General features: G+C 41.8%; 1 protein-coding gene across 7 annotated transcripts in view; it reads right to left on the bottom strand.

The window, feature by feature from the left end:
• KIAA1217 (KIAA1217 ortholog) overlaps window positions 1-22,403 on the bottom strand; it is a 346,280-nt gene that overhangs the window by 168,672 nt on the left and 155,205 nt on the right. For 4 of the 7 annotated variants that reach the window (XM_086467178.1, XM_086467180.1, XM_086467174.1 and 1 more), the window contains exon 2: window positions 8,670-8,953. In XM_086467178.1, the coding sequence (XP_086323304.1) occupies window positions 8,670-8,953 (284 nt within the window). Of the gene's footprint in view, window positions 1-6,163; window positions 6,326-8,669; window positions 8,954-13,937; window positions 14,008-22,403 lie in introns of those variants that run through there. The other 3 variants (XM_086467177.1, XM_086467179.1, XM_086467181.1) reach the window with 3 other exon arrangements.

The following is a 22,403-nucleotide window of genomic DNA, read 5'->3' as shown; positions in this document are numbered from 1 at the left end:
AAACCAAGCCAGTTAATCAGGTGACTTTACTGCAATCTGTCTTTGCTAGAAAATCAACTGAAAAATGCTGCAATACAGCAGCAATGGTCCAGAGCTGCATTTACTTTGCTAATGACTGACATAAATATGTGCTCCCCTCCCAAGTGACAGTGTGCAAAGAACACAAAAATGTTCCCAGTGGGAAGCTATCAGCACTTTCAGCCGAAAACAGAACAACTCAAGCACATTCACAACCATTTGCAGGGAAATAAACTTGAGACACAGCAAATATTCATAAATATTAAGGCTAATCACAGGCTACAGAAGGAACCCCTCACCAATGACCAGGGAAGCTACGCTATAACCTCAGCTCTACCACCAGCACAACCTGTTGCCCTCACCCAAGACCTCTGCCTGTCTGTGATGCTCCTCATCTGCCAAACAAGCAATCTTCACATCTTTTGTAACACACCTCCGGAACTACGGACAAGAGAGAACGCCTGCTCAAAACCAGCATGGCCAAGGTGTCTGTAGATCAGGGATTCATTTTCACCTCTGTCACAAACTTCCTGTGCTCTTAAAGTGAATAAGGCACTTGAAATAAACTTTGGAGTCAATGACAAGCCCCATCTAGAATGGTGCTCTGAGGATGTCTCCCATGCAGTTCACCTCTGAGCTGGGCATGAAGCACAACAACCTGAGGTGCTTGGGTTTAAAAGTAGAGTTGGAAGAAGAAGCAGTGGCAAAGCACCCTTCTTGCACCAATCTACTTCTGCAGAACATGTAAAGAAGGAGGGGAAGATTCAGCTTTCTGGTTGCCTAAGCTGAAAGACGTTCTATCTCTGGACAGACGATCGGGATAACCTGGCTAAAGCAACACAGGGCCAGGGCTCTCTCCACCACTGACTCCTGAAACTTTGCTACCAAGAAGAAAGGAGTGCAACGTTCTCATGGCCAGGGAGATTGTGAAGAGAGGAGCTCAATCCTGCAGTCCTGTGATGAGGCTCATCCAGCAGTTGACCTGAGGGACCAACCACAAGGCTATGGAGACTGAACGCTGTAACACATCATTGTCCAGAGGCTTGACTTCAAAAGGGAAAATGTAGGGTTTGGCTATCCCAAGCACCTCCAAGCATCCCCAGAGGAAAGAGCACACCAGGCACAGGTTCAGAGGAGGTAGGAGGTGCCTCTGCCACAGGAGCGGTCACTTCCAGGCCACTGCGCAGGACGTGGGCTCTCCTCTTCACCACCACTGAAGAAGTTAGTCCTGCACTGAACACACCCATCAAATGAGGCCCTGCCAACTGCTTCAGTGCAGGTTTCGGTAGTCATCTACAGAGGCAACCCAGAAAGAACCAGGCCTAGACTGAGTATGTGCGAAAACACATCTATAATTGCCTCAGGATATTTTTGGCTGGAAAAGCTTAAGTTTCTGAAACCTAAGGAATCTCAGGTGTCTACAGTAACTGGAAGAGGTTTCCACGGGCAACTCTCTTGAATGCCGCTGCCCGAACTGTGCTTTAAGGGATACCAAAGTCCTAGATTCTTTATTGGATCTAACCATGAGTACCAAAACAAAATTACCACGGGCATTTATTCAGTCAGCTGAGTACAAAAGATTCTAACCATATTTTCTTTGTCATAAAATTAGATTAGAAAAATACATGTACAAAATTCGTATGAACAAAGGAAAGCATGAACAGCTACCTGGGACTTCTGAGTTACAAACAATACGTGCTATTTAAAATGCAGAGGCGTTGCCACAGGAGAAAAGTTACTAATCCTGTTGGGGCAAAGTAACTGCACTGGTGTGTGGTTTGCATGGGGGGAGGGAAGGAAAAAGAAAAGGAATTGCTTTAGTAGCCTTTTTGCAGCTTTGTTTTGTTTGCTTTTTCAAAAGGACAGCTTTTTTTTATTACTTTTAACTGATACATATAAATGAAGAAACTTTTGTTTACCACTCTAGTTAAACTCCACTTACTCCCACAGATATCTTAGGGTTAGTAGTTTAATATGTACCTTAATATGTTGCCTTACTTTTTTAAACTAAAGAGTAGAATTGAAAGACTTTCCATTGAGATATTCTACTAGGAATATTCTTCCTTAACATTTTCACTTACAGTGAATACAAAGTAAATCCACTTTACTTTGCTAATGAACTAGCTCTTTGTCCATTTATCTATCAAGCTATTTATAAATACCTCGCAATCACAGCATTATCTGGGGGCTAAAGAGCATGTTTCAACTCCAAACAAATGGACATGTCATCTCATGTCCCTCCATAAAAAAAAAGCTAAGGGCTTGGAATCCAGCAGAGATTTAAGCTTGTAATCATGTTTCCTGTGTTCATTTTCATAGCTTTTCTTAGGTGCTTCTAACAATGTAAAATAAGAGCAGTTGCCCTTAATGTACAGAGGCACTGGAACACAGTAAATTGTCATGAGACAGGGGACTCGTGTGGATGCTGCGGAGGGTTCCCCCCTTCTTGGGCTTACAAAGACCATCCAGGGAGGAGGGGGCATTGCCATTGATTTGGGCAGGGAGGTAGTACCCACCGGCAGAAGGAAGGCAGGGACTCACAGAAATCTCCTGAAACAACTTCTGAAACATTTTTTTCACTGAACAAATACCTATGGCCTATGCTGACACAACTGCGAGTTCTATCTGTATGACACTGACCTCTCAGATAAAAATAAGCATTTTTTGATGACACATTATATACAGCAGTATGTGAACAAAGTGGTAATTCAACAAAATGGATTTTCTCAACTAGAAAAATCTCCAGGAACATATATCCAGATTAAAATGACATTCTTCACAGACACTGTGTACATTTTAAAATCAAACGTACAGACCAGAAAAGTATTCACACAACATTAAGACTAAATCAATTTCTCCCTACGCAATTCCACGGCATCAACCAGCAACAGCATAATGAATGCAAAACATGCTAGTTCATTTGACACGTTGTCATTTGTACATTTCTAGCACTAAACAATTAACACTCAAACTTTGGGAGAAAGGTTAAATTGAAATTAATTCTAAAATATTCCCATTACTGGCTTAGTTTCAAGATAAAACCAGGAGTAAAAGCAAAAGAGCTGTGATGAAAAAAACCTTAGTTAGTGATTTCTTCACTTTGTATTCCTTTCAATCCATTCACTTTAACAATCAATACATGTTCCAAAAAAAGTTTATTTAACTTTGTCTGATCAAGCAATGCAGAACAACAGAAAACCTTTATACCCTATTTTTTCACCTGGAATTAGATAATGTGCAGCCTCCTCATTCCCTAAATCCTACTGAGGACTTACATTGAACTGAAGTTTCAAGTTTACATTTCTCAGGTGTCTTTAGGCAGAATCTAAGATTTTTCTCTTTTCACATGTTCAAGCTCGGACATTAACTACCGCAAGCCCCCACCCTTTCCCACCTAGATCTAACCCTTTTCATACTGCGCAATTTGAACCAGCTAAACTTTGTAGCCCTAAACTGACTTCCCGTTACCACATCAGAGCAGTGCCGGGGGGGGGGGGGGGGGGGGGGGGGGGCTATCCCTTACATACTGATGTTTCCTTTATCTGTCCTGACCGATGCAAGATCAAAAGTAGTTGCAACTAAGAACCCAGGGATTTTATTCTCTCTCCAGAGGGACTGAAAATATCCCTTTTTATTTACACCTAAAGCCCAAAAGTCCCAATAGCCTTTCTACTGCTGGACTTTTACCTCCAAACGTGTTTACCCTTTGCTAACGTACTTTCAGCCAAGAAAAAAATCTTCTAAGAAATGCCCCAGCGTTACCTTATGATATCAAAGCACATACCAAAGTCAGTTTAACCAACTCATACTATGATCCATTAAGAAAAAAAAAAGCTTCAGTATTTTTACAGATCTCAAATCCTGGAATAAATGCTGTTGTAATTTCAGGGTTCTATTTTAACAGTTATAAGGAAAGACATCTGGCAATAATCTACAAATAAATACAGTGTCTCCATTCTTAGTTTCTTCTCCAAAACACTACCTAGGACATTTTTGCAGCATGATTCATATAATCAACATCATACATTACAATGCCTTTCAAATAATTCCGAATCCTCAGTTCATTCTATAAAGAACCCATTTTCGAAAGAGAAAAGGGAACATGCCATGCCAGAAAACTTGCTTTATTGACTCAGCCCTGCTGCCAAGAGGAACAACGTGGTGAAACAAACTCCATGATTTCAAAAGCATTTTTTTACAGAGAGGGCAGAGAGAGAAAGAGTCTTATTTACCGAAAAGTGAGATTCCACAGGTGAGGCCAGAGACGGTCTGAAATCCTCTTCCTTTAGTTCCGAAAGTTTTAATTTACAATGAAGCCTGTAATAATCCTTTCAGGCTGCCAGGTAAAACGCACGCCATATCTTAGCCGTATTTTCTTTCACCCTTTTGCAGCGTAACTTTGTTATTTGCATAAAGCTTAGTTCTGGCCTATGGGACTTTTTGAACATCTACATGTTAGATTAGCTGTCTTGACATGCTCTATCAAGCATGACATCATGGATCTCCATGGTAACCTTAACCACACCTGCCCAAATGCCAGAGTTACCTGTCATGTTCAGACCTAACTGAACATAACAAAAAAGCCCTCAACCACCATTTTCTAGGCACTCAGCCTTGCACAGGCACAGGAAGGTGTGGGTTTTTTTTTTAAATTGATGGAAATCTAATTTTGTTTGCCAATAAATCTGTTCTTTACGGAGCACTGGCAGAAACACTAGAGCTGTTCCTGACCCTTCCACACCTCCCAGTGTATTTCCTAGTCAAATGACAACAAAAGAAAGCTGTGGCAAACATCTTCCAGCTCATAAGTTCTGGCTCTGAAAAAAAAAACCCTCTACACACTCATTTTTGCTCTCTGCCCCTCAGAAAGGTTTTTTTAGCGAGGTGACTTGTAAAACAGGTTCACAGCAGAGATCACTCCCCTCCCATGGCCCGGTGAGCATTTTAACCTCTTATTTGCCAACTTTTTCATCCTTGCAGCTGCTGTCCCAGCTTTTACTCTTGTTCCGGCTCTTTCCTTCTCTGCTGACTGCAGTCAATCCCACATAAGTGAGTGACCATGTCCTGCCATGAGCTCAGCAACAGATGATTCACACCATCTCAAACTTCAGAAGACCAAGACTGTTCTCCTCCTTCCTTTCTCTTTTTTCTTTCTAGCTTTCCTGGGGATTACGTTAGCGCCTTGCTTTCATTAATGTAGATGAGACAGCCTTGGCAGAAGCAACGTATTCAAAGCTCCTGCAGAAACTTGCATTACCTATAAAAAAGGTTTTGTTCCTCAGCTTTCCAGGCTTCCAGGTGGAGGGAGCTCCAGTGCCTAGCTGCAGGGTTGGTTGTCTTGCAAGGGGGAAAACATGCAGCGTGAGGGCGAGCCACCAGGCTGTGGGTTGCAGATCTGCGGCCATGGGGTGCTGCATTCCCCTGCGGGCGTTTTGGGGTGCACAAGATACGGCATGCCCTCACCCTCCCAGCTGCTGCAAATTCACACCACAGTTTACCACGCAGAGCAGCTTAGCTGCAGGTTATTTGCCTTGCAGCAGCATCTCAAGGCCCTTCTGCAAATAAAGATGGCCCCTGTATCTGTGAGCTTTCCTTTCCAGAATAAGATACCACAAACAGGGCAACAAACCTGCAGGGTGGAGGAGGGATGATCTGTGTGCACAGCTGGGAGGTTTCGGGTCACCATGTTAGTTAACCATCAGTAAGCCCTGCTGGCATTTTACCTTGCCATGATTGTACTTCTGATTAGTGGCAGGTAAATCAAGAACAGAAATGGGTCCTCAGGAGGTACATCCAGGGAAGGATTTATCTGAACAAAGGAAGCCTGGAGGAAACCTTTAATACGTAGTGGAATATATGGACAACATTCAGAGCTGACCTTGCTGGTGGAGGTGATACTGTATGATCTAACAATATCAAGTATTTTTTTTCCCCTGACATTTATTTTCTGCAAACCACTCCTGGTTGACCCCTCAATTTGCCATTCTCAGATACCGATGGTTAAAATGGACAAGAGAAGAAAAAAAAAAAAAAAGAGAGAGAATTGCCAATCTTGATTTTCTGCCTCATTTCTCATTTTTGTTGGTTATGGACCTGACAGGGATTAGAGCAACGTGGAAGACAAATTATATGATATCCAAGGGACTATATCTTGACTGTAAATATTGGGATGTTTTATGTTCCAGCTGCACCATTTGACATAGGGATTAGAAAATGGTGTTGCATTAGCTACTATCTTTGATAGATCTCCTACAGTGGGGGAATTCCCACCATGGATAATGTTGCCACTTTCCAGATACTGGAGCAGCTGAAGAAGTAAGAAGGGAGGAAAGGAACCTGCAAAATAAATCGTGACAGTTTAATTCATGTCTTCCCATACATCTTACAGACTTTGTATGTGAGATATATGTATGTTACATATACATATCTACTACATGTGTACATGGTTTGTCTTCTATACCACTGCTACACACATAGATATATAAGGGGGAGGGGGGGGAGGGGGGAAAGGAAGTGTGTATGCTAAACACACATATGTACCCTCTGGAGCAAAGTTATATTATGGTCTTAATTCATGGAGCAGCTAAGTAAGTGTGCGTTATACATACATGTATATATACACACACATATAGCTAAGTGTATCTGTATACATACCTATGTGTATCTATACACAGAGATACATATATACACACACATACACAAAATACAGAGATACATGTGTGTGCATGCATAGACACAACTGGCAAGAAAAAAACCCTCTGAACTGTAATGCCATGACCATAATAATCTTACTGCATCTGATGAGCCAGACTGTTGTTGCGTTACATTTCAACTAAGCACATTTCCTACAATGAACTGGTATAATTTATTTGTGGCTTCTGTTCAGTTTTGGTTGGTTTTTTTTTTTTTGAAGTTATGCTGAATGGATGGAGTCTTTAGTCTTCCCCATTCCCAAGAAAGACAGCTTGATGCTCTAATAGTAATTTCAAAGTTATTTTGTTTCAAAATTATTTAAAAACTCATTATATACAACATATGTCTAATCATCAAAAAATAGAAGCAGGAGACATTCGCATGAATTTTACCCTCAATAAATTAATAAGGATGACACATTTTAAACAAATATCGTGAACAGTTACTGAATTCCTTTTGTAATTTATTGCCTTCAGAAACAGCTCAAATTACAAAATGTGTAGGGTGTAATGCTGTAGGCTGTTCAAACTGGGTTTGCAGCGTCTGCAACACTGGAACTAAATATTTACATGACTCCAAAAGATCTAATCTCTGGATTTCACCCCGTCTCCCACCCCCTTTATTTAATTTGTATGCTATCTTTATCCACCACCGAGCACATTCCACACAGTCACTAAAGTTCATGGAAGAGATAAGTGGGAAGAAAAAAAAAAAAATCAAGACTTTCAAAGGAAAGGAGGAAAGATGTTTAAAAACAAGGAATAGATCATCCTCATTAGAGCTGAAGTCTTGCAGCAATTTTAGCTGGATACATACAAATTAAAGCAGTTGTGTTCTGAGGCAGTGATAGCACCTGGGATCTCTAGAGACCCTCTCAAAGAGAACTTGTAGGGGGGAGTCACCAAAAGACAATTTTTCCAAACCTGTAACAGCGGTCTGATCTCCAAAGGATTGGAAGGCTTCAAAAGAGGGTTGGAATCCAGTAAGAACTCCCATAACATAGCACAGTATTTTTCTAACTTGTTTTTATTCCTTACATACAATTAATTTGCTGTTAGTGCTGAAATACCTATAAAACACTTAGAAGAAATATTTTATAAAGGTTTGCTGTCAATCATTTGGTAAACTGAGAATAACGGACACAAGATTTTTGAGCTTGAACTCTAAATTCTGCTGGTTCATTGGAAAACACGAATTATTGAATTGTCCATAAAGCTGAACAGACTAAACTCTATCGCTGCACCCAAAACCAGAGCCCAGAGTTAGGCTGTGAAGAGATCCTTGCACGGCATTCCCTGAATTCAGAAGGTGTGACGGCAGCCCCCACCTGCTCAGAGAAATACATCAGCGTGTCACATCTCCTCTGACCCTGCATCTACTTTTCGCTGCTGAAAAGCAACTGCAAGCAGGCGAGAAGAAAACCACCTTAAGGTAAGCTGCTGACAGACCAATGTGGATGTCAAAACAGCTCAGAGGAGGCAGATACCTGTGGATAATTCCATCCTGTTTGTATTAAAAGACTCAAAAATAGAAAAGAAAGCAAATGAAAGGGTAACAGAGCCAGCTAAAGCATACAGACATGCTCTACAGATATTTTCTTTTCTCCCATGCAGTGGTGCCAATACTGAAAGTTAACAGCTGTTCCATACTTTCCCTTCAGCTGTGAAAAGTAGATGGAGACCCATACACTAAGATCAAGAGTCTCACCTTCATCCCTTTCTCCATGTACACTTTAAAAAAAAAAAAATGAAAAGCTCTTCAGAAATGTCAGTTTCAACAAACTATTCCATAGTAATATTGAAGTTTCACTTTTATTAGTGTTTCTGAGAATTTCAAGGGAGCAACTGAATGAGGCTACATCAAAAAAATCTCACCTTTTGTAATGAGCAACACTCAATTTTGCAGGAGTTATAAGGGCTGTTTAACAAAAAAGCAAGATACGAATTTGCCTTTCATACCTGATCTCTCAGTCTTTCCTGGTGTCCCATTATTGCTGTAGCATGGTGGGGATATTTCTGTTTCAGATGCTCAAGAAAAGCCTCCCTCTTCCTGTCCATTTCCGAGGTCTGCATTCCCAGTATTTCTTTGGAACTGCGAGGGCCACCTACTGTATGTCTTCGAGGGATGTTGCGGGTGGACTTTGAATTAGAAGTGTGACTGTTCGGGGTCGAAAGGAGCTCTTTAGATCGGAGACATTCTGCATCATCTAGTGATGTTACATGCAAACTGGTTTTTGCCTGGTCTGGAAAAAAACAAAACAAAACAAAACAAAACAGTATGATATAAGAACTTAATCCCAACATTCACATTAATAATAAGAAAATAATCTATATAACAGCAAGTCTGGTAGCGTTCAACAACATGCTATGCACCATTTGGCTCATACATGTTGTAGAAAGTGGCCTGGAAATAATCACTTATATAAGCTGTGCCCAGTACTTAGATACTTTTAACACACAACTGCAGTATTGCCTCACAGAAAAGTGAGCCATCATTAAAGTAGATGTTCCTTTTATATCATCTTTACCACTACATGACTTGAAAAGAAGATCTGACAGGGCCCTTATTCCCTGACCTTTAAAATCTACAGGATGCTTTCCAGGAGAAGAAACAGGTTACTTGAATAGGCTCCAGTACACTTAATGGCCCCGCAACTAGTATCCTTAAGGACAGCAACTGATGAAATTCCTTTGACAAGGAGATTTGAAATCCTTAATCTTTTTTCAGTGTGTTTTCAACGTGCTCTGAAACACCTAAGAAATAATAACAGGGTTTTGGAGGCTTTTTTCCCTGATTTCTGGCTGTGTTCTGGTTTTAAATTTCACAGATCTCCCTTGGATTTTATACATCTCAGGACAGCAGCCTGGAAAATACTGCATCACTTTTTCAATAAACCATTTCTTAAGAAACAGAATAAAAGCAAGTTTTGTGTGATATAAAAAGAAAAAAAAAAAAAAAAAACACCAAGCCCTGAGATGAATTTTAAAACTTTAAAAACTACTTCAAGACCAAAGACCATGACAACATTTGTAAAGAGATAGGCAGACACAGAGGGTATGTAAGTGCTGGCTTATCTTCCCGTAACTGTGTAACACGAACCCTCTGGTGCACGGAAAAAGTGCAGTCTGGAGCCTTGTTACCTAATACCTTTGAAAAACCCTTCACTCTTTTGTCAGCAAAGAAAAAAAAAAAACAAACCCAGAAGCACTGAAAGGCCTCTCCAAGTCTGATGTGGCCTTCCTCATCTTCACCGGGCAGACTCAGACGCCCCTGTGAGTGTTAACCCTTCCCAGCAACTCCCCAGGAGCAGGAAGCTCCTTCCTCTACCTGTTCTTAATATATATCTATTTCTTTCCGTCTGACACTTTTCGCCTTGGAGCCGTTTATCCTTCCAGCGACCGTCTCCCCCACATGCTGCCATTTATACAGCAATGCTGTTTGGAAACAGGCACCTACTCGCTTCTTTTTATGGTTCAGTCAGTCAGTTTGACACCCTGCCTACCGCTTGCCTCAGGATTTTATGCTGAGGATTTTTCAGCTTTCTGGTGTGCATTGTCAATTGCCTGCCAAGTCCCTCGTAACATCAGGCCCTGGTAACAAAGTAAATCCTGTATCAGTGGAGCTGCTGCCAGTGTGATGTCCCACCAATCCACTTGGGGAAACAATTCCCTTGGGTTTCACAAAAGGACTGGGCCCTGGAAGGTCCTCAAAAACTTTGCATGTTTCTGTAAGCTCCCTATAATGCTCAAGGACTCCAAAATATCAACAAGACCTTGTTTGCATTCATGGAAACCTATCCCGAAAGCAGGAGCCCAGACTGTAGGTGGCATCACACTTTGATGAGTACAGACCCAGGCACGGCTTTGTAAACAGGTTTGTTCACAAGGAAAGACTTACTCTCACACAGATTCAAAATGCCACCTCTGATCTCCACAGAGCCTTTTAAGACCTTCTTAGAAGCACAATCCTGCTGCTTCAGAGCAGCTGCCTCATGTGTACACACACACACACACGCAACTTTTCCAAACGCAACTCTATGAAAAAACATCCAGCCTCCCTGATTACTGAAAATTCAGAGCACTGACCACCAGGTACACTCAGCTTGTTTGAAAAAAGTGGCAAAAAGGAGAGTTTTCTGGCAAGAATTCAGCATGGCTAAGCCAGACACAGTCAAAATTGTTTCTGAAAGCTGCACAATTGAAATCATTTCAATGGATTTTACACGGGAGGAAAAAGAGGTGGGATGGGGCTGGCTGGAATTTACCATCTTCAATTTGTTGCACCAAGAGCCTGGAGGTTATATCCCTGAGGCTTTTGGAACAAAGGCAGCAGACATAAATAAGGGATTTCCTTGGAGCTCAAGAGAGTCGGCATGAGCCTGGGTGACTGAGTGGAGCAATTTGGTATAAACCCCTAAAGTATGGTCACAGCAACAGTTTCAATCACTGAATTGGTGGCAGGCACTTCCTCAAGAAGGCAGGTAAGCCTACGCTGACAAACACAACCATATTTCAGGTCCTAAATCTCTCTCATGCAAAGCCTTTCCCTACTCTGCACTTCAGTCATTTCAATAGCTTAAGAAAAAGCTAATTATATGGAACATAAAGAGACATACCAAGTAAAGTGTTTTACCGCTATTTGTTATTGGGTGAAACCTTGAGAAGGAATCAAAAATAACATATTTTTCTTATACTATATTAGAAAGATCAACAAATTCTTTTATTTTTCTTTCATCTATTTGGAAAATACTGCATAAATACCAGTGAAAAGAAAGGAATGTAAACTATGCAAACTAATTGCTAGTCTTGCCAGAGAGCTGACCTGGGCATTCAGCAGAGTCCGCAGCATTACAGCTCACAGCAGCACATGACATTTCTTTGCAAACCAAACTCCCTATCATGCTTGAATATTGGTCTTTTCCCCAGTAATTGCTGAAAAAATCTTCCTTGGCCACTTCTTAGATAGAGACAAGGGACTTTGATGGCCAAGTTGAAAGCTGGGATGGTGAAACCCCCCCTGCATAGCTCTGGGCACGTAAGCTCCACAGCTGCTCTGTGGGCCATGGTGCTGCAAGGAGGAGAAACTGAGAGAGGTCTTCTGGATCCTGGACTTGCTCAATAACAGCATGGACAAGATTTCCGTATCTTCCAAGTGAAGATAATAGGCCTAGAAAATCAATCCCCACAGATAACCATGAAATGTGTGAAGGACCATGTGATGGGTCCTAGAAGAGAGCTAAATGTAGCGAAAGGATAAATTATGCAAGTACTCTCCTTGGAAAGGGGGTAAAGAGAAGCCAATGGAAAACAGCAATGTGAGATAAGCTTGTCTCCCTCTCTCCCTCCCTCATATTCAGAAGCTAAAAGCTGAAGGTCTTTCTCTTCAATAAAGTAGCAAGTCTAGAGGGCAACAAAAAGCAAGACTTGCTGATTGACAGAGCAGGGCTATCCAAAGGCTTGAGTAACCCTGACACTTGGGTTGCTTCTCGGATCTGAAAACAAACTTCAGGATTTCTTAACATCACCCATTACTACAGCGGATGTAACTACAGGAGAGGCCCAGGTCTGCAGAACAGAAGCAGTATGCCTAGGATTATCAGGAAGATTATCATGAAGGATTAATTGCTGTGCACTAAAAAGTAAAAAAAAAAAAAAAAAAAAAAGTCCTTTGACATGTCCTGGTATGCAATTTTTCCAGGTCACACCCTCCACAAAGTCTACAAAGGTCAGGAAAGTCACTTTGCTTCATTACTTTAAATGTTGTGAAGATTTTAATAGTCCTGTTTTGCAACCCAGGTGACAGGAGAAAAGAAAATTTTCAGAGTAATTTCAGAAAGGAACACGTATGGACCTGATACTCTGAAACTGAGCCTTGAAGCAAACCACATTCAATACCTGAAGTTTAAAAAAGAACACAATTTCAGCAGCATGAGCCAAACCCACCTCCATTATACTTATGCTAGCAGTAAATCCGAGTTTATTTGGAATCTTTATAATTTACTCCACTGTCTTTACAATTAGCTTTCTTTCCAAGGAACTTTCAAATGTAAATTTTGGATATGGGCCAAAACTACTACATTTTGTTATAATCTTTCGGCATTCAAAATTTTTGGGAATCATAGGATGGGTCTGGTCAGACCTCTTTCTCTAACTCTACATGTATCTCAGGCAGCCTCACACAACCCATACAGAAGTAACATGCTACTGAAGGTTGGGGTTTTTGCTATTCAGACACATCCTTTAAGTGAAGATTTCCATCCCACTAAACATAAACATATACAGACAAGATGCACGTGACTTGCACTGCCGAGTATTTTTGCTTAAAAAATTATACAAAAGAGCATCAAGGAATTAACGGACCCCCAAGAAAAAAATACTATTTTTTTGTCCTAAGTTCTCTACGCACTATTTTCTGGTATTACATGCACATAAACTTGTGTGATTTGGTTTTTTTAAAGCCACATTTACCTGACCATGCACTACTCCTTTCACAGAAGCACAGTAACACAACTTTTTCTGAAGTGCCTGTTAGGAATACAACCCACATGAGCTCGGAACATTCACAGGTGCTTCAAAAATACTATCGTAGATATAGACTAGATTAGGTATTGGTCACGCTACCTGGATGTTATGCTCCACGTGGAATAGCCCACGTAGAATTCACCAGGAAAGAGTTTTCATTCACTTTTAGAGAAACTACATGGCGCAGCAGTAACTGTACAAAGGCACCACAGCTGACCCCCTGAAAACCACGCTCATCACTTCTCGGCTCCACTCCAAAACAAACCCAACCGGTTTCACCCGAAGTAAACTAACCCTGTGACAACCTGCCCTGAATCTCCCTCTTCTAAAAGCCACCCCGAGGAAAAGATGAGCTCAAACCTACTTTTACGAAAGAATACTGTTTCTCTGCCATAGGTGAAGCATGCAGAGCATTTAAAGGGAACGGGACCGTATTTCTCCCCCCCTCTCGGGAGCAGCACCCTCCGCACCCGGCAGCGTCCCGCAGACGGTGACAGCACCGCAGCATGCTCCCCGCTTTAAAGGTTAGACAGAAACCTCTCTACAGAGGAAGTTAAACTTACAAAGCCGGAGTATTGGAGAAATCGGCACAAGAGAGACACGCTTTCCCCCCCCCCGCCCCCCGCATTCTGCCTCCAGTTACAAAAAGCAGCAGTGAGGGGCACGTTCAATGAAACTCCATCTTTGCCTGATTCTTTTACTTACCCTTCATCTCCCTGCTGTCTGCCGAGCAGCCCAGGCGCAGCTCAACTTTCTGGCTTTCCTTCTCCTCCATTGTCCCTGCCTACCGCCCAAGTTCCCCTCTCCCACTTGGAAGCCGCAGCGCCGGGACAGTCAGCGCCAGCCTCGGAGAGGAGAGAGGAAACTCGCCCTTCCCCGGTGCCAAGCCCCAGCGAAGCGCCGGGGCCCGTCTCCTCGCCGCGGGCGCGGGGGGCAGCGCGGCTGCGGGGGGCAGCGCGGGGGGCAGCCGCCAAGGGCCCCAGCAGGTGACGGGCGGAGGGCAGGCGAGCCCCTAGCCGGCCGGGCTGCCGCTGCAGCCGGCGAGTCCTGAGAAAGGGAACGTTTCAAACATGATTACAGGCCTGAGTCTCTGCTGGAATCCGAATCCGTAGCCTTTTAAATCTCTGTCATGGGACAAAGGCTTTCCACAGAATATTTTTTTTAAGCTCGTAACCACCAAGCCCACAAACATTCCTGATAAATGCTCCTCTGTCTTTTTTAGCGTCTAGTTTAAAAGTAATTCATTATATAAGCGCTTTGAGGTTGTGTTTTTTTTTCTGTTGAATTCTTTCAAGCCGCTCAGAGAATGAATTAGGGAAAAATCAAGATACAGGAATTCAACTTTAGTGAAGCCAATAAAAATGAATGGTAGCAATATGTAAGCAGGCACTTTGGTTAAGAGGGATTTTGGAGCCTCAGTAGCAAAGCATATAGAAACATATAACTAATTCTCTTTTGGCAGATCAGAGTCTGGAAGCCTGCACGAGAATCAATAGATCCACCGGGCTGCAAGGCAAAAAATAATGTGGCTGAGAAGGACGAGATCAAATCCCACAGATTCCAGCAGATGCCACATGTGTTGATTTAGTGGAGAATATCAGGCCAAATTAGTCTATCAAAATCATAACACAGAGCCAGAGATGGTGAAACAGTGTTGAGTTACAGCATCAAGACCAGAAAGTTTACCTACAGACAACTTCTGAATTAGGTTAAGAACAAAGCATAGCTGAGATATTAATAAAATTATGCAATTTCTTATTAAAATCAACCTCATACTGCAACACCGGATAACCGTTAATATGTTGGATGTCTTTTTAATCAGACCTAGCAAGCCTTCCAAGCTTTCTTCAACTCTGACTTCAATATAACATCAGCTAAATTGCTTGCAATGACCTCTCAACCACCCTGTCCAGACAGGCTAGGAAAATTCCCCTACATTTCCTTCTACATCTCTATCTGGCAGAAATGTCATCCTATCTACTTAGATTATTGGATGCAGAAATGTTTTGTATATATATAAATTCTATACAGAAGCTCAAGGAGAGCTCACTCTCATGGCCCAATCCTCCCCCTATCAGACAGAAGAACCATTTGAGTAAATGACAATTAACAATTGATAAATTAACAAAACTATTGTTCATTATGTCAGACATACATATTCTTTAGCACTTAAGAAATATTTATTTTCCTTTTTAACAATTAATTCTATATGGTCTTGGAACCTGGCAAAGGTCCCAGAAATCTGGCACAGAATACACAGAAAAGATGAAAATGCAATCTAAACATTAGCACTGCTATTTAAGGTCTGCAGTACAGTGCTCCCAGCAGAATAGTCCTATAGTTGCCCTGCAGTATAAAGAAAACAGTGTGATACACATAGTATTCAGAGTAATGTTTTTACTGGCCTTGGGTTACTCCTGCTCATTCTGACTGTGGACTATTTGGGGAGGAGAAGTGATGGGAGCCATCCCACTTATCTGATGTTGCCTTTGTGACATGGAGGAATATGCCTTTAACACTGAGGTTTTCCGGAATCTGGACAAGCATGATGAGCCTCTTGCAACTTATATTCACAGCCAGCTGGAAGGAGAAGAGCAATCTTACAGGAACAGTGATCACTGAACACCACCAACCTCAAGAAATATAAAATAACTCAGAAACCCCTGATGGGAAAAGAAAGCCAGCGCAGTTGGCTGAAGTGGCAACATGAAAGCTGTACCAAGACATTACCTGTACACAGGGCTCAGAAACTGAGAGGTATGAAACTAAGGGCATTTAAAAAGACCTTATCCTGAAATAATTCAATGGAAAGCACAAAACCTAATTGCCTACAAATGCCTAAAAGGAAGGTGCTTTTACAGCCTTGTACAATAATGGGGTTAGCTCTGGAGATCAGTATAGTTTGTACTTAGAGCCTTGAGATCAAAATCAATGCACTCTAGCCCCTTAGGAGGCTTTACCTCCACCCACGGTAGGGAATAAACCACTAGAAAATTAGTTTCAGACTAAAAAAAAAAAAAAAAAAAAAAAAAAATTAAAATACCTACTTTCAGCCAGCACCATTAGTTTCCACAGTCAAGAGCACAAGACGGAGAGTTGGTCTCTTGACTCCCCCACTGACGTGTCCTAGTGAGCAGACAGGCACCCCTTGGGTTGGTGCCAGCCTGGTCTGAAATCTGCTTTCATGGGCACAGCAAGATGCTCCCACTGCTGAGAATGATTGATGGTATTGCTGATGCTGCTAAGGGGCCTGAGCAACATGGACAACCAAAATGCAGAGATGATCTAAGCGAGATTGCTTATTTGGTTGTGGACATGTGACTCAAAACCTGGGTGTCACCTTAGGAGAACTTCTGTGGCTGCAGAGGTAGTCTCTCAAACAGGATTAAAAAGCATTGGCAAAAGGTGAGACTAAACGTAGCACACACCAGTATCATCAAAATCAAACAAAACAAAAAAGCCTGCCCAGCCTCAGAGGAAACCTAATCACCTCTTCTGCTGCTCAGGACAGGGAACAGTTGGGACATCAAGGTCGCAAAGCATGTCCTCACTTAAGGGAAAAGTCCTTGGTCCCAAATTGGATTTAATTAATAGATGTAACAATGCCATTCCTTCAGATGTTATCTAAGTCTTTTTAAAAGAGTTAGTGAAACTCCTTTAGCAGCTGAGAAACTGAAAATAGCCAGAACCATTATACTGTTAGGCTCAAATAAAAAGCTCCCCAGTCACTCGGATGAATCACTAACAAGTTAAATAAACTTGATTAACCAGTTCACAGCATGCAATCAGCATTTGTTTATCTGTGGGATCAACAATAACAGTGCTTCCTTTTAATTACTGTGCTCAGATGTGGACCCATCAATACCAAAAGAATGCATGGAGAATAATTGCTAACAGGTTATGCTGTTTTAATTGTGTTTAAATTAATGTCCCAGAGCGACTTAAACACTTCTGGGTTTAGCATGTGTGTAAAAGGAACAATTAAATACTGGCTGTACTCAATTAGTCAAACTTATAATATACAACAATGACTCCATGGCTCTACCAATTATTCACAATGAAAAAGCTGGGAAGTTAAGTATTAACAGTTAAATCAGAAGAAGCATCCCATAATTAAAGATCTGTCTCACTGTCCATGTGAAATCATACAGCCACTGAGAAAAACATCATGAACGCTCTCTGCAGGAACCGGCCTGACACTGTCTAGCCTACTAGAGTCCAGAAACAAAATAAATATTAGACCTGGAGTGGTGAGGCAGAAGCCTGGGAGGAATCGGGAGCACTCAGGCAGGTCACATTGCAGCATCTCTCCAAGCCATTATGCAGCCAGAGATTGCTTGGGCCTGCCCTGGAGGAGGGGAGCATCAATGGAATGCTCCAGCCGGTCAGGAAACCTCCCCACCACACCAGGGAGTTGGAGGTGGCCATTCGCCACCAATCGGTCAGATTTGAAATGGAGAAAGCAACTTTAACTACGGAAAACCGGCACTGAGGGTGGTGAAACTGATTTCCACCTCGGCCAGCAGTTAAAGCAGCTTCAGAGCTGGAATTCATTTGAGCATGTCTCTATTCTCATTTGTGCTCAGCAAGTTCCCTGAGGTCCTCAGTGTGGTCTCTCAATGCTTAAAACTAAAATAGACTCACTCTCAAAAGAAAAGGACTATGTTCAGATAGTATATTATCAAAGATGATATAATACTAGCCAATAACTTGTACAAGCAAAATGAAAAAAAAAATCTCTGAGGTCTGTCAATACGAATCCACGCAAGTAGATCTGGGGAAAAGAGGTTTATGCTATTTTAAAATGAATTGTCTACTGGTTTGGTATTGTACAACAAGGAATCATAGACTTTTAAGATGTGGAGGAGGGCTTTATTATCATTTGGTCTCATCTGCTTAGTAAAGGATTTCAACAAACCGGGTCCTGTTTCTAATGCAAGGATAGTGGTTAAACCATTTGGTGGTTAAATTAAAGGAAAACATCTGAACTTGATTTTAAAATTTATGACGACGAACAATCTAATACAGGGATTATTTATCATGAAATTACCTTTGCTGTTAAAAAATCTGTGAGGAGTTTCAATATTTATATGCCGTACATTCCAGTTCACTTAAGAACTCTCATACTTGTGAGGAAAAATTAGCCCAAAGAGTGAAATGGGAACACTCCAGCTGAAGCAAAAAAGAAAACTGAGTATGAACTTCTCTATACATTTCCACAACAGAATTCCATCATATCTTGTCAGACCTACAAGTTTCAGTTCTTCAGAGAAGTTCAGAGGTGGATTATGGTGCCAAGAGCCTCCATCAGCCTTAATCACTAAAACAGCTATTAAAAAGAGTCACTAAGAGGTTGAAGATGAGATATTCAGGCAGAAGATACATTCATCTTTCCGATTCCATTTCAAATGGAGCTCTGTCCAAAAGACATTTTACTCAAGCTCACAACTCTTGTACCTGGACACCTACATCATGTTAAACAGGTTAGGTTTTCTGTTTTCCCAGTTTTATTCTTGTTTCCTTCCTCCCCCTCCAATTTTTTAAATAAATGAAAGGGTCTGAAAGCATTAAACACTTGTCCACGCCCTAAATCAAACTGAGAAAAAGGACTGTGGTCATCTCAAATAAATGCCAACATTCAAGTGGGGAGAGAAAAACAAAAAAAAAGGTCATTCTTCTCATTCATCCATAACTTTATCTCCCTTTCTAATTTGGGACAATCCCAACAAAGCTATCTCTAGATACACTTTAACATGTCTTCCCTTCCTGTTGCCCAAGGATGGGCAACAGAGTAAGATGTAAAATGGAACAGAGCTAAATAAGCATAATTACAGGATGCTTGTTTCTGACTCCTGTAATGCAGCACCTAATTTCAGACTTTTTACCCCCCTCGTTGTTGTCACCCCGCTGTACCAGGCTGACATTAATACTGGTACATTGCCACAAGCACAGCCAACCTCAAACTGAAGACCCGGGCATGCTACAGCTCCTCCTCACGCCTGCCAGGCTGCCTAGCCCTGCCAGCCCGTCACACCTCACACCTCCCATACAGGATCACCTATAGTAAGCAATGAGATTAGCCTGCAAACCCAGAAACAGAAAATATGAACATCTGTTTTTGTAAGGCAACAGACAAATAACTCCGTGAAGTGAAAATGTGCCTTACATCACGCAAATTTCAATTACTAGAGTTTAATCAAATAAAACGCAGTATGTGGGTGGGAAGGAACAGTGTAGGGAATTGTTTCTGAGAGAGGTGGAAGAAAGAGAGGGGAGAAGGTCACTTTTAAGTCCATCTGCTCTACATTCAAATTCCATTTCTCCCCAGTGCAAAGCATTTTGGTTTTGATAAGTTCCCTTTCGGATGAATTCACTCAAACAGAGCTCTGGTGAGAGTTTGGATTAAAATGGGTCAAACTTTTTAGCAGTGCCAGAACAGACTTAACGCCTGAAACACTGACTATTGCTGGATTCGCGGATGTTTGCAGGTTCTGGTTATAAATGTACAAGGTGACATGCTTTAGTGATCCAAGGTATCGAGAGCTGCTCTCTGCAAAGTACAATTATACTTTAAAAGAATCATGGGAGATCCTTTATTTCAGCTGTAACCAAGTACACATGGAGTTTATAAGATTGTCAGATGAATGCCTGAATTAACAGGAAATCCAAAGTGTACTTTCATGGAGCCTGGGTTCAGAAATAATATAATAGTTTAAGTTATGTTGTGATACCATAACTACTTACTTATCAACAGGCAATTCTGATAAATATTCTACCATAAAAGAATGGTTTAAATAAAATAACTGGTAAATAATGATTAGAAATGAACACAATGGTACCAGTATTGCCAACCCACAGAATTCACACAATTCAATGATGATGGTCTTCCTTGAACAGTCACTTTTTTGGGAACGCTATTCATTTCATTCATCTCTGGGCTGTACCTAATCATATATTTGGCTTTTCTCCACAATGTCACTAGCAAGAACTAGATTTCTTTCTGAGACTCAGACTAAAATCGTGGGAGAGGTCAGCACCACTATGAGTTGGACATTTTTAATTGTTCTTACTATAGTTTCTCCCTGCCTTCTGCCACAAAGGCAGTAGTACACAGCAAATGACAATGTGAATGTCTGAAAAGAGACAAAGACAAGCAGAATAAATTCTACAGCTTTGTTTCCATGCAGACCTGATTTCTAACCCAGCGTGGATGGTCACAGGTTGCGGTTTGTAAAGCTTTTGTTTCTACTTCTTCTAGAGCACCAGCCTCTGAAGGCAGATGTAAGAACAGAGGGCAGGTGTAGCACTTCCAACATGTAAATGTAGCAATGACGTCTCCAACGGTATGTACATCCTCTTCCTTCAAAAGTGCTTCTCTGACCTTCCCAGACCATGCTGATGCTATCATTAAGAGAGCTTGATCAGTAAGAAAGCAATCAGAGCTGACAGGAGTCGCACTCCTGTTCTCTCTCAGGCCTGCCCAATCTGTTCTGCTGGGATGCGTGTTTATTTATTCACTCTTCAGCATTTAGGATTTCATAGCTTTAGAGCAACAGGGACCATTTGATTATCTTGTCCAACTTCCCACCTATCACAAGCCATTAAATTTGACATGAGGTCCTCACACAAAGGCTAAACACTTAAATGAGATGAAGAAGACATTACTGATCTCAGGAGCCCAATGCTGCATCTGCACTAGCATTTGTTTCAAACCCCACCACACATGCAATGAGATCTGCCCAGGTGATCAGCATAAGTGAAGGACACCTAGCTCCCAACTGACTTAACCCAGAGGAAAGTTCTTTTCTCTGCCTTTAATTTCCCAGATCAGACATCCACCATAAAAAAACCCCAAACTATCCTAACCTCAAAGCTGTGGTGCACACATCCAGCCACTGTCTCCAGCACAGTCAGTCTCTTATGCATGAAAAAAACCTGAAGGGAAAAAGAAAAGCACCTTGAAACATACCTAGCCTGATGTACTCCAAGAGGGCAAATCCTCCTAATGCTGCACATTACCAGCTGAAAGGCTGAAGCATGACAGTTGATTATAATCACTGTCTTTAATACAGAGCTGCCAGTGCTACAAGTGTGTTATTTGAGGGCATTTCAGCATGCAGGCCCACAAAGGTGGCTGATGGAGCTGACGGCTCAGGCACACCATGTCCAGCAGCAGCAGGACTGCCTCAACCCTGCAACAACTACCCCCATAAAGGTAGGACCTGTGCTCAGTGAGAAAGGCGCCTTGCATCCTCCTCAATCCCTCGCAACAGCTGAGCTCCTGAAGCCTTGCATTATACATCAGTCTCGGTTTTCATCTTGGAAAAGAAGTCTTTCCCTCTCTTCACTTTCTTTCTAGTATTCCCATCTTCTCCTTGCAGTACAGCTAGCAGGATTATCAGAGACCATTCTTCTGAACTTATTATACCAACAGTAATAAAGGAGTACATGACCTAAGTCTACCTCTGAAAACACTGGTGCAGCTGGATGTTGCACGACATCACAGAGCCCCCAGGGAAAGGGGTGTGAGGCTGGAGCTCTCTCTCCAGCCAGGACAGGGAGCCCATGGCCATGGCTACCTCCTCCCAGAAAGGGAAAGCATGCTTTGGGTTTGGCAAGGGCAGAATGCCCTAGCACCAAGCAAGCCACAGTGGCATGACTCTGATGTCATACCCTCTTTCTCCTACAAAAGGAAATCTGCTCCATCTGTGCAACACTTTTGCAGAAAATAAAAAGGCAGAAAAAGTAAAAACAATCCATCTCATCAGGCTCCAAGAAGTGCTCAGAATTGCCTGGGGTGAAGACAAGAATGAGCAACGTCAGCATAGAAAGGTGTCATATAAGGTTTAAGCTTATTCAGAGGTACAGCCTCTGTCTCTCTCATGAATAAAAACATAACCCAAGACAATTTAATTCCAACTGTTTTGTATTTCTTACAAAAACTTTTCAAACAACGTGAGGACTCACAGGCGAGCTCTTCACTGACAACATAAAATGACATTGTATTAGTTATCTCCCTTAACAAACTGCAAGTCTGCAATGAGATACACAAATCTCCCTCATAATATAGCACATGCCTTTACATGTGGCATAGTTAAGGATAGGGAACAGGCAGTAAGTAGTGGTAATGACAAGTTTTCTTCACCCCAGAGGAAAAGGCTATTAAATACT

The sequence above is a fragment of the Leptosomus discolor genome, chromosome 6, assembly GCF_034619465.1.
Source record: "Leptosomus discolor isolate bLepDis1 chromosome 6, bLepDis1.hap2, whole genome shotgun sequence".
NCBI lineage: Eukaryota > Metazoa > Chordata > Aves > Leptosomiformes > Leptosomidae > Leptosomus > Leptosomus discolor.
Note: the sequence above shows the minus strand (reverse complement) of the source record. Positions and strands in the feature narration are given on the sequence as shown.